A 13,364-nucleotide genomic window follows, 5' to 3' on the forward strand; every position below is an offset into this window, starting at 1 on the left:
TCTTAGAGGAGGAAGGCTATGGATGTGTTTCTCTTCCTACAGGCTCCTCCTGTCTTCAGAATGCTGTTCCTGGTATTTGGCTGGGGCTGTTTTGAGGAGATAGCACCCTCTAGAGGAAGGAGGTTGTATGTTTTGGGTGGGGCAACAACAAATCACTTTCAGAACTTTGGCTTGCTTCCTTCCCTAGAGCCCTGGCCAGCTTGGGGGTGGACTGTGATGATTGTTTATCTGCTTCTCACTCTGGCCACCGCAGAGAACAAAGTGGCCTGGCTGTGGGAGGAGGAACAACAGCTGTGAACAGCAGATCACAGCTGGAGGTGGCAGATAGGAAGGCTGGCAACAGCAGCCACAACAATTGGAGGCGGCAAACACAACAGCCAGAGGCAACAAAGAAACTGGCCAGTAACCAAAATCTCCAGTGCCCATGGGTCCATGGCTTTAATGGTGGACTCTTGAGCTTCTGGACTCTATCTTCTCTGTCTCAGCTATGGTACTTAGTAAAGAGCACCACAGGATAGCTTCTGAGAGCATGAGACCCATGGCAATGAATCTAGAGAGCATAGAAGTAGTTACTACAATTAAGAAGTTCTGGCTAGGCACGGGCAGCTCACGCCTGTAATCCTAGCTACTCAGGAGGCTGACATCTGAGTATTGAAGTTTAAAGCCAGCCAAGGTAGAAAAGTCCGTGAGGCTCGCTCTCTCTCTTTTTAAAAAAATATTTTTTTTTTAGTAATGATACTGTACAAAGGGATTACAGTTAAATGAGTAAGATGAGTATACTTCCTATCAAGCCTTGTTACCCCCTCCTTTGACCCTTCCCTCCCCCAGGCTCTTCTCTCTACTTGACCACCAGAAAGCCAGAAGTGACACTGTGCTTCAAAGTGATAGAGCGCTAGTCTTGAGCAGAAAAGCTCAGGGACAGTGCCCATGCCCCGAGTTCAAGCCCCACTACTTTCAAAACAACAACAAAAACGAAACAAACAAAAAACCCCGCAGTTCTGGACCAGGAGACAGGACCTGAGTTTGGGTACTAACTCTATCACCAATTTACTTGAGGAAATTTCTCTGAGTCTTAGTTTCTAATGATGTCTTTCCTACTTATTTCATAGCATGAGAATCAATTTATATATGTTATAAACTTTAAAGTGCCCATTAGACTATTACTTTGTAAATAATGAGCAAGGCTTTCCTTGCATCCTGAGGACTTCCCTGATATATGCAGAATCCTACCTTGACACAAAGTTAGGACTCAGATGATGGGGTGGGGAATGAAAAGGTTACCCATTATGGCACAAATACCTATACTTCTCATTGGGTCTCGTCCATGGCCCATGGCTCATCTGACTGTATTGATAATTTTGTGTGTCCTACAAATGATGGTATAAATATCCAAATGGCCTTGGCAGAAAACAAGTTTCTCTTTCCCACCACAGAGTATGGTTGGAAACTTAAAGACAATCTTTCAGCTAAAGCTTTGAATAAGCTTCAGTCTCATCTATAGGATGTCTGCAAAGGGCTTGTACAACCTGTTCTTGAACACATTCTAGTGTATATCACTCTCTACTTTTTGGGGAACTTTTTTTTTTTTTTTACCATTTGCATCGTCCTGATTGTACAGTGTCCTCTGTAATATTAGACTGGATTTTTTCCCCTGTAACTTGGCCTCACTGGTACTGGTTCTTTCTCTTGGAGCTCAAAGAACTAGTCTAACCCTTTATTCACATGACAGCTCTTTGAGCCAAATATTTGCACGCATCCATTAGATACTTCAGATTGTCTCCCAGACTAAATCCATTTCTTTCAACAATTTCCCATGTGATTTGGTCCTGGATTTTCTTGAATTCTGATTGTTCCTTGAGATGGGATGCTCCAGGTATGAGATGAATCAACTGCTTCCTTAGAGGCTAAATTCAACAAAGTAGTTTAAGGTTGTATTGCTATTTTGCAAATGAAAATACATGAATAATCCATGCTGGATTATTTTTTGCTAAAACTTTTTTTTCCATGTATAACTTGTTAATCATATCTTCCCAATCCAGAACTTGCTCAGGTTGTTTTTGGACCCAGGTACGTAATCCAACATTTACTCTTTTTGTAAGATTTGGCTTATTCTTTGGGCTCCTTTTAGATCCCAGTTCTGCCTAACCCTTGCATTCGTAATCTGTTCCAGCTTCATGACATCCATCTAACTGATGCCCCTAGTGTTCTCTAGTTTTGAATGAAGTTAGTGTTAAGAACACTGAATAGGGCAAGACCAAAGATAAAGCTCTCTGTTACATCAATAAGAAACGAATTCCAGGATACCATGGTCCATTTACCAGTACCACTGATTTTTAAAGTTTAAGTCACCTAATTGCATTATCCTTCTGGTCATTTTTCTCTATCTTATCCCAAGGACATAATGTTGTAAAAAAAATCTTCCTGAGGCCTAGGTACACTTTTATATTGTATTTTATTGATTTGTCAATTTAATAACCTTATTAGAAGAAAATTAAGTTATTTTGATATGACTTGTGTTTAATAAACCCACATTGAATTTTACTGATAATTTCTCTCTTCTGTCCTGCACAATTACCAATAATCCTAAAATTAAATTCAAAAATCTAAGACAAATATTTTACTGGTTTGTCTACAGTTTGTGAAATGTACTTCATCACTCTCCTCCTTTTTCTTTCTTTCTTTCTTTTATTTGGTGGTATAGGGTCTCACACTTGCTAGACAACACTCTTCCATTTGAGTTATGCCCCAGTCCTTTTTGCTTTTGATTTGTTTTTAGATACAGTTTTGCACTTTTCCTTGGGCTGACCTTAGACATTGGTCCTCTTACCTCTACCTCTCAAGGAGCTGAGGTTACAGGCATGAACCATCATGCCAACTTCTTCCTTTTTTTTCTTGATAACTAAAAATTGTGTTCACTTGTCTCCAATTCTGCAGCAATTCTTCATCTCCCTAAACTCTCATATAGAGCATTTATTTGTTTATTTTTGTGCTGGTTTTGGGGCTTGAACTCAAGGCTTGAGTATAGTCCCTGAGATATTTTGCTCAAGGATAGTGTCCTACCATTTGAGCCACAGCTCCATTTCTGGATTTTTTGGGTTGCTTATTGAAGATAAGAGTATCACAGACTTTCCTGCCCAGGCTGGCTTTGAACAGTGATTCTCAGATCTTGGCCTCTTGAGTAGCTAGAATTACAAGAATGAGCCAGTACCTGGTTCATATAGAGGTTTTATATTCTCAAGAATTGGAGGATCGCCAGGTGCCAGTGGCTCATGCCTGTACTCAGGAGGCTGAGATCTGAGGATCATGGTTCAAAGCCAGCCCAGGCAGGAAAGTCTGTGAGACTCTTATCTCCAATAAACCACTAGAAAACCGGAAGTGGCGCTGTGGCTCAAGCAGTAGAGTGCTCACCTTGAGCTGAAGAGCTGAGGGACAGCTCCCAGGCCCAGAGTTCAAGCCCCATGATCAACAACAACAACAACAAAAAGAATTGGAGGATCGAATGAGTATGCTTATGTGTGAATTCTAAAATGTTATATAGCTGGGTGCCTGTGGCTCATGCCTATAATCTTATCTACTCAAGCACTAAGAATCACAGTTGGAAGCCTATCTTGTGAGACAAGTCCAATTACCAAGCAAAAATCCAGAACTAGAGTGTGACTCAACTGACAGAGTATTAGCCATGAGTGAAAAAGCACAAGAGCATGAAGCTCTGAGTTCAAGTCTCAGTACTGGCACAAAAATATATAAAATAAGATGGTATATATGCACATATATTGTGGTGGTTGTTATTCTCTTTAGTAGACACTAAATAAGGTTTTATTTGGGCTTTAAATGGGAATTCTGCAAACTTCAGAGTTGGAGAGCTTCTTTTTGGTACAAAAAAGCCGAAAACATAGGGTAGTAAGTAGTACTCAAGTTTGAAGTAGAAGAGTAATGATTCCAAATAGTATGGCCACTAGGTTGGCAAAATGGGCATCCTGGTTGCCTCTGAATGTTCTTGAAATTCTTGGCCTTAGTGATCTTCAATTTGGTGCCTACCTGGGTGGGATTATATGGGCAGGCCTACATGATTTAGAATTTTCCAGGGCAATAAGGGAAATAGTGGAGAAGTATGAAGAATAATGATGAAACCACAATGGCTCAGATTTTTAGAATGGAGGTGATTGGCTTTTCTTATGTTCAAAGGAGCCAAACTCCCTAGAGTTTACGTAGCACCACAGCAGATCCAAAGTATATACATGCTCAGGTGATAAAAATTTCTCTGCTGGAAAAGTACAAAGCTACTTCTTGGGCAAGGGTATCTGATACCTTGTATTACATGAGCCTTCTCCCATTTCAGTGCCTTGTCCACTTTCTACTATCGGAACAAATAGAACAAATTGCTCAAGTCCTATTTTTGATCTTCCAGAATGTCATCCTAGAGCTTAATCCAGACCCAATTTCCCCAGGTGATGCAAATAGATGATTAAAAGTGAAATGAGTTGAGTACTTGTAAAGCATCTTTGAAGGCAGAAGAATGGGCAGTTTTTGTTTCTTTGGGTATTTGAATATCTTAGTATCACCAATAGGTATTAATTTGGGATTAGTGGAGAATAATTAAAGATATGTGTCTGGAAAGATGTGTATCTTAGGAGCAATTGGCCTGTAGGGATTTCTTGCCTTATTATAGATACTTATGAGAGTTAGGAGGAACTGTATTTCAGAATTAGATATTATCACTGGTGAATGGAGGTTAGTAGACCCCTTGTTAGTCTCATCACTACTTTTAAGGAATTGTGAATATATGACTTTCTTCACTTTCTCTTCTAAAACTTACAAATATTACGCTTTATTGAAACTATCTGCTTACTTAACATGTATCTTCTTCATTAGGTTGTGATTTCTTAGCAAGGATGGTATATTTTCCAACTTTGCATTACTAGCACATTGCATAGTGACTGGCATATAATAAGTGCTCAAGGAATATTTGCTAATAAATAAGTGCTACCAAATCAAATGTTAGTTCCTCTTTCCCATGGGGTGGTAAGTCAATTGATGGGTTCTTTCCTCCCTCTCTCCCCTTTCTCCCTCTCTCCCCTTTTCATTCTTTTTAAAAAATAGTATTTTAGGGGCTGGGAAGGTGGCTCAGTGGTAGAGTGCTTGCCTTGCATGCATGAGGCCCTTGGGTTTGATTCCTCAGCACCACATAAGCAGAAAAAGCCGAAAGTGGAGCTGTGGCTTAAGCGATAGAGTGCTAGCCTTGAGCTGAAAAGCTGAGGGACAGCATCCAGGCCCAGAGTTCAGTCCCCATAACCGACTAAATCAATCAATCAATCAATTAATTAATTTTGTTTTATTGTAAAGGTGGTGTACACAGGGGTTACAGTTACATAAGTAAGGTAATGAGTACATTTCTCGTCAAACAGTCCCCTTTTTCTTTTCTTCTTTCTTCCCTTCCTCCCTCCTCTCTCTGATGCAGACTCACTATGTAGCCCAGGCTGACCTCAAACTCACAATCTTCTTGCCTCCGCCTCTCAACTTCTGGAAACTAACCCACATGTCTGGCTAAGTGGCTGGATTTCTTTAACTTTCTTTGTGCTGTTTTGTTCCATCTAGATGACATCCGTTGCCAAGGTGTATTACAGTCAGACCACTCAAACAGAAAGCCGGCCCCTAGTGAGTCCAGCCATACGAAGGCGGAGAGTACTGACAAAAGATGGCCGCAGCAATGTGAGAATGGAGCATATTGCTGACAAGCGCTTCCTCTACCTCAAGGACCTATGGACAACCTTCATTGACATGCAATGGCGCTACAAGCTTTTGCTGTTCTCTGCAACCTTTGCAGGCACCTGGTTCCTCTTTGGTGTGGTGTGGTATCTGGTAGCTGTGGCCCATGGGGACCTACTGGAGTTAGGCCCCCCTGCCAACCATACACCTTGTGTGGTACAGGTGCACACACTCACTGGAGCCTTCCTCTTCTCCCTGGAATCTCAGACCACCATTGGCTATGGCTTCCGCTACATCAGTGAGGAATGTCCCCTGGCCATCGTGCTGCTTATTGCCCAGCTGGTGCTCACCACCATCCTGGAAATCTTCATCACAGGTACCTTTCTGGCCAAGATTGCCCGGCCCAAGAAGCGGGCCGAGACCATACGTTTCAGCCAGCATGCAGTTGTAGCGTCCCACAACGGCAAACCCTGCCTTATGATCCGAGTTGCCAATATGCGTAAGAGCCTCCTCATTGGCTGCCAGGTGACAGGCAAACTGCTTCAGACTCATCAGACCAAGGAGGGTGAGAACATTCGACTCAACCAGGTCAATGTGACTTTCCAAGTAGACACTGCCTCTGACAGTCCCTTCCTCATTCTACCCCTTACCTTCTACCATGTGGTAGATGAGACCAGTCCCTTGAAAGATCTTCCCCTCCGAAGTGGTGAGGGTGACTTTGAGCTGGTGCTGATCTTAAGTGGGACAGTGGAGTCCACAAGTGCCACCTGCCAGGTGCGCACTTCCTACTTGCCAGAGGAGATCCTTTGGGGTTATGAGTTCACACCTGCTATCTCCCTGTCAGCTAGTGGCAAATACATAGCTGACTTCAGCCTTTTTGACCAAGTTGTGAAAGTAGCTCCCCCTAGTGGCCTCCGTGACAGCACTGTACGGTATGGAGACCCAGAAAAGCTCAAATTGGAGGAGTCATTAAGGGAACAAGCTGAAAAGGAGGGCAGTGCGCTCAGTGTGCGCATTAGCAATGTCTGATGGCTTAGCCCCACCCCCCTGGCCCTCTGACCTCTTTTCCTCTCTTTTGATGCCCTAGGGAAGGGATACTATCTGGGTTCACTGGAGTGTCCCAGAAGTACCCATCCTGCCCCTTCCTTAACTCAGTGGCCTGTTAGAAGTTCAGGCTAACTGAAATCCAAATTTTCTTCCCATTGTCCCCTTTCACCTTTTCCTGCTTCTACCCCAATGCACACAACTCCTTGAAGCCAGGATGGGGGAAGGAGCGGGAAGATTAGGCTGAAGGGGCTTGGAAGGCCTCAGCTATGCTTGGAGACTCCTATCAGTAGGACCATGTGATTGGATGGACAGACTCCACCCACCTCCCATCATTACCAGAAAGTTAGCCAGTTTGAGGCTAGAGCTGCCTCTGTTTCCAGCTAGCAGGTTGATAGTCACATCTGATAGTCTTTGTGGTTTATTTCCTCAGAAATACAGGAATCTGTAATCAGTTTATTCTGGGGTCCTTTACCAATTGTTGAATGAAGCTAGGGTTTATCATGGCATTTTTAATCTTTGCTGAAAACCATACCTTCGGCTCTTGATCACCACCATTTCCCTTTCTAGTTTGCAAGTAGACTTTCTCAGCATACCCAGTTTCTCATAGCCTGTTTCCATAAATTGGGGCTGACTTGAGACATTTAAGAATACAGCCATGCCAGGTCACTGGTGGTTCACCCTGTAATCCTAGCTACTTAGGAGGCTGAGATCTGAGGATCACGGTTCAAAGCCAGGAAAATCCATGAGACTCTTATCTCCAATTAAGACCAGAAAACCAGAAGTAGAACTGTGGCAGAAAGTGGCAGAGCACTAGCCCTGAGCAGAAAAAGCTCAGGGACAGTGCTCAGGGCCTGAGTTCAAGCCCCATGGCTGACAAAAAAAAAATATATATATATATACATTATATATATATATATACACACACCCAGATCCACACTTGTATCCATCCTAAATTCTGAACTCTTCAGCTTTGGAACTATTGTCCAAAACTCTGAACATATTCTCAGCAGCCCTGGGAAGATTTGTTTTACTGTGACTTGTGAATGGAGGACCCTAGCCAATATGTTCTCTTGAATAAGTCCATTGCCCAGGCCCTATGAAAAGCTCTGAAAATGATACTCTAGATTATACTGTACCTGGCTTACCTTCTTACCTTTCCTGCCCAGCCCAAATCCCTTTCTTTAACCTGAACCCTTTGAAGAAAGGGAGGGAAAACACATTCTCCCCTTCTTAACATTGATGCTCAACTAAAACTAGATTCAGAGGACACAGATTCTCCAGGAAAGTTAAACCAACTTCTCAAATTCCACACTGCTGTATAAAGCCTCTAGGAATTGGTGATCCTTTGGTAAGGTTTGGGCAGAAGCAGAATTCTGTGGCTGGCAGCCACTATTTTGTTACACCTTCCAGTGCCTTTCTGAAAAGTGCCAGTTATTTTATGAGGAAATGTTATGAGGGGAGGAAATTTTACCTCCTGATCAAATAACTCTGTTATCCTTCAACCATTCCTAACACTTGATATAAAATGATGAAAATGGGTGTCCTCTCTATTTTTCTGCCTGGAGCCAGGTGCAGGCAAGTTAAGAAGACATTTTAGAAGATCACACTCAGGCCATTCCTTGTTCCCCAGTGGAGAATATGGCAGGGTTCTAGAAAAGATTTATAGCCAGCAGAACTTTCTCTTAAAGCCACAAATACCACAAATGCTTCCTGGTGTCATTTAGGTACAAACCCCACAAGTGGTTTGGCACAGAATCCTTGTATGAATCAAATGGCTATTTAATTAAGGTGAACATGACCAATTGTTACAAGCTATTCTCTTATACAGAATGTGTACATCTGTGTGGAGAGACTTCCACAGAAACTCATAAATTTTGAGGCTGGGCTTACTTCAACTGTGCAGCTCTCTTACATTGATCTCTCCTTGAACTCAACTATCTGTATCTTGAAAATGAAGACCCTTCAGTCTGCACTTACTGTAAAAACCCATTATTCTTTAGCTCTCATAAGAACATGAACAAAAAAAAAAAACTTGAAAATCAGAAACAAAGAACAGAAGGCCAAGAGTCAGCTTATGTGCTCTCAAGTTTATTCAATATTGGATTAACCTGTTTTTGTTCACTGTGCAAAGACAAAATGTACTGCTCTGTATGTGTGTGTTTGTGTGTATGTATCCTCTTATGGATTGGCGATTTGTTCTCCATCTGGTTTCTTCTGTACATTGCTGCTTCCCCCCTGAAGGAATTCCTCTCTTATTCCCCTGCTGTTGATTCTAAGCGCTAGATTCTCCTCCGATTTTTGGATAACAAGGGAGAGAGAACATTTTTAGTCTTAATCCTTTTTGAACCTCCTCTACAATCCCAGGCTCTATGCTGGGATTAAATCATACTTTCCTATTAATACAATCTGGGACCTTCTCCAATAAGCCCTTTGTCCCCCATGAACTACTTCCACCCCAAACACTAAATGACTCGAAACTACAGCCTATCTTCCTTGACTTGGAACCCTCTTTCAGGGCATAGGGTAAGCTTTAGAAGCAGTTGAGTCTGGTGAGAAATGGGTTCCTTGGCTATAGCAACCATCAATTTGGAATGTTAGGAGAGTAGTAGGCACAGATATTAAGGGGGGAGATTTCAGAAGACAGGCAAATCAACTGCTAAGGAAGGATACCCAGGGTGTGAAGAAGGCTAAGAAGAAACCTTGTGAAATCAATGAAACCCTTGAGTCTTACCTGGGCTGGCAAACAACAGCCCAGGCTTGAGGAATTAGGAGTTGAATATATGAAAGGTTTATCTAAGGAGAAAAGAAACAGAGATAATATATATGGAAAGATATGTATATAGATGTATATATGTCCAAATATACTAAATGTACAGAAGAGAAGTACAGGTATCTTGCCTTGGTTGTGGGGCAGGACATAAGATTTCTAGACTTTAAAACCAGAGTTCCTGGTTTCAGCACAGAAGTGAGACTGCTGATGGATTTCAGGTTTGATGATGAGAATCAGAGGGATGGACGTCCCTCTTCATAAATAAAGAGGTATCCTTGGAGTCTTGATGAACTTGTGGTATTAACAGGACCAGGAAGAGAGGAGCTAGGAGGAGATGGGGAAGGGAAATGCTTTAAATATGAAGATCTAGGAAAATCTACTACTTACACTGTATGCTCCCAGCCCTACCATCTTCCTGCCACTGTAGTAACTTTCAAATAAGTAAATAAATAAAAGCTTTGTTTTCCTCTTTTGAAGTATTCTGTATTTCCCCATTTTCCCCAGAGAGGAAGCAGCTCTAGCTCTGGCTTCCATAACCAAACCAAGACTCTCCAACACCTGAGTTTGAGCTAATGGAAGCTTCAATGCTTGAACGAAAATAAAATGCCAGGACTCAAGAGCTGATGGGCTCAAGATATTCTTAAGACAGAGCCCTGGGCCTCCATATGGCTACAGTCCAAAAGAGATGCTATCTATGCCAAGTGTCTCTATCCTGACACTGTGTACGGGGAGCATGCTGTGGCTTTAATGTTCCTGTATAAGAGTGAGCACCATCTATGCCAAGTGTCTCTGTCTTGACACTGTGTACCAGGAGCATGCTGTGGCTTTAATGTTCCTGTATAAGAGTGAGACATGGACCTGGGAATGGTGTCATTCCATGAGAAGTTTTGAAATCCCTATAATGGGCTTCACTTCATCCCACCTCCTACAATCCTATCAACTAACAAGATCCTGCAGGAATTCTGTGAGGTCAGCAGGGAAAGGAAATCAATCATACTACTGCTAGGAGACCGTGATGCTGCAACCTCCCAAAGCTGCTGCCTTGGCTCTTTATCTCCACTAGCTAATCTAGCTTATTTGTAAAATGACATATTACCTATGCTGTGAAGTTAGCTGGAACTCCAGGCTTAGTAATGGCCAACTATACCGAAACTGAAGTATCAAGGGATGGTATCCTTACTTATTGCTTATTAACAACTAAGCCAGGTCAGATTTACATAGAAGAAAAAGTATGTGTGAGTTATTTTTTGGCTTACTTTCTTTTTGTTTATTCAGAACAAGCTACTAAATAAAATGGATGAATCTCTGGTCTTCACTCCATTTCTTCTAGAAATTGAATCCTATACTATTATCAAGATCTGAACTCAAGTTTACCTATAAATTAGGCTATGCTGGGAGACTGTTTTTTGTGTGGTACTGGGTTATGAAATCAGGACCTCATACTTGCTAGGCTGGAGCTCTATTGCTGAGTCATACCGCCAGCCCTGTTTCTTGCAGATAGTTATGTTTAGGATAGGGTCTCAGTTCAAACAAGGGTTCATGCCTAAGCTGAAATGTGCTTACTTTACGCTTCCCATAGTTTCTGGGATAATGAGCCTACACCACCATGTCAACTTCTCTTCTGTTTAAGTGGAGTCTCATTGACTTTCCTCCTGGGCCAGCCTGGAATCTCAACCATCCATTCTCAACAACCCAAGTTGTGCTAGAAGCACGTTATGGGCATCTGGCTGGAAGAAATTTTGATTGTGGAACCAGGCCTCTTCTGCTGAATTTTTCTCATGCTTTTCACTAATGGTATCACCGATTCCTTCCATTCCTTTCTTGCACATCAACTTCCTAACTTTTTAGGATACTTAGGAAATACTGTTCAAATTCAGTTCTTTTTTTTTTTTTTTTTTTGGGTCCGGTCGTGGGGCCTGAACTCTGGGCCTGGGCGCTGTCCCTCAGCTCTTCAGCTCAAGGCTAGTGCTCTACCACTTGAGCCACAGTGCCACTTCCGGCTTTTTTCTTTTTGCTTATGTGGTGCTGAGGAATCGAACCCAGGGCCTCATGCATGCAAGGCAAGTGCTCTACCACTGAGCCATCTTCCCAGCCCTCAAATTCAGTTCTTAAAGAATAAGATTTAACCCATGTTAAGCCTAGAAATCTAAATAACTGACTTGGCTTAATCCACAAACATCAAGTTGTTCTGGATCACACACACTGTCCCTTTGGCCAGTGACCATGAGCCCATTTTTTCCATCCATACTACCTGTAAGACTTGTTGACTTTTTCTTAATACTCTCAAGGCTAATCTAATTCCTTTAAATCATCAGGCACTTCTTCCCCCAAATTTAAACTAAATAGATTTATCTTCTATCCTTACTGTCTATCACTACCTGGGAAAGGCCTGGTTGTCAGTATTCAGCTCCAAATTCTCTGGCATGAAGCCAAATTATAGTAACTGATTCTTATTCCTAAATGATGGACAGAGGGAAGAGGAGGGAAAAATTAGTTAACATTATCATTAATAAATCAACAACAAATCATAAAACATAAATGTGTAAGTCATATGAAATATATAGTTCTTAAAAGTTTATATCCCCTAGCCAGGTACTGGTGGCTCACATCTGTAATCTTACCTACTCAGAAGTCTGGATCACCCAAGCAGGAAAGTCTGTGAGACACTAATCTCCAATAAATTATGGGGGGGGAGGGAAGAAAAGAAAAGCTAGAAGTAGATTTGTGGCTCAAGTGCTAGAATACTAGCCTTGAGCAAAAGAAGCTCAGACAGTGTCCCCAGTTCAAGCCTGAGGATGGACACAAACACCCCGCCCCCCCACATACACACACTTGTAGCTCCTACAAACATGGGGAAAGGAAAAATAACAAGTAGCACATAACAAACATAACTAAAGCAACAAGTAGCATACGCTAATACCAGATGTCAAATTAGCATGTTCTAAAAAGCATGAGATCTTGCAAAAAAACATTTCACAGAGACAGACATTAAGCAAGGAGTGGTATCACTCTAAGTACTACTGTCTACATCACTCTCATTCGACTTCAGTGAATTTTCATTTTCTTTCTGATTGGGGATTTTATCAGCTCAGAGTTGGTGCCTCTGCCCTATCTACTCAGTCAATTACATAAGAACAGATTGAAGTTTTTCCATTCAATTACTGAAACAAATCCAGCCAGAAGATGTACTACTTAATACTCAAATGTATACTTCATATATTCTCTACTTTCTGACACTAAGGCTTACTTATCTATAATTCACAGAGAAAAATAACAAATCAGAAATAGTTATGGCAAGAGAGACTATCAGGAGGATTCAAATGAGAGCCAAAGGAGAGAAAAAGAGAGGGAACTTAGAATTCATAATCAGCATTATATATGCAATATAGTCATATCGTGATTAAGATACCTTGACCAGACAGACCTGGTTTGAGTTCCAGTTCTACCACTAGTTGTCTATGTGATATAAGAAAACTACTTATTCTCTGCAAGTTCTGATTTTCCTCATTAGTAAAGATAGGAATATTTGTCTTACAAGGAATTTAGCACAATGTCACCACATTGCATGTAAGTCCTTCATAAACCCAGGTGTTCTGAATCATCATTATAGTTATTTGAATGGTGCTGTGTTGCCACTGCATATATAAATGGTAATGTACTGCAAAAAATGGTTATAAGTAATTAATGACCATAGACACATATTAAAGAACACAAAGGCTGGGCACTGGGGGCTCATGCCTGTAATCCTAGCTACTCAGGAGGCTGAGATTCGCAGCCAGCCTAGGCAGGAAAGTCTATGAGACTCTTATCTCCAATAAACTCAGAAAACCAGAAGTGGCAT

At 41.7% G+C, this 13,364-nt stretch overlaps 1 protein-coding gene across 1 annotated transcript in view; it reads left to right on the top strand.

Moving 5' to 3' along the window:
• The window catches only part of Kcnj10 (potassium channel, inwardly rectifying subfamily J, member 10), a 31,136-nt gene extending 23,695 nt beyond the window's left edge, over positions 1-7,441 (top strand). Inside the window, exon 2 of the mRNA XM_013030545.1 lies at positions 5,596-7,441. Within this exon, the coding sequence (XP_012885999.1) occupies positions 5,596-6,735 (1,140 nt within the window). The 3' untranslated portion in view covers positions 6,736-7,441. The remainder of the gene's footprint in view (positions 1-5,595) is intronic.
• Positions 7,442-13,364: the final 5,923 nt, after the last annotated feature.

Source organism: Dipodomys ordii, unplaced genomic scaffold (assembly GCF_000151885.1).
Source record: "Dipodomys ordii isolate 6190 unplaced genomic scaffold, Dord_2.0 Scaffold131, whole genome shotgun sequence".
In the NCBI taxonomy this organism is placed as follows: domain Eukaryota; kingdom Metazoa; phylum Chordata; class Mammalia; order Rodentia; family Heteromyidae; genus Dipodomys; species Dipodomys ordii.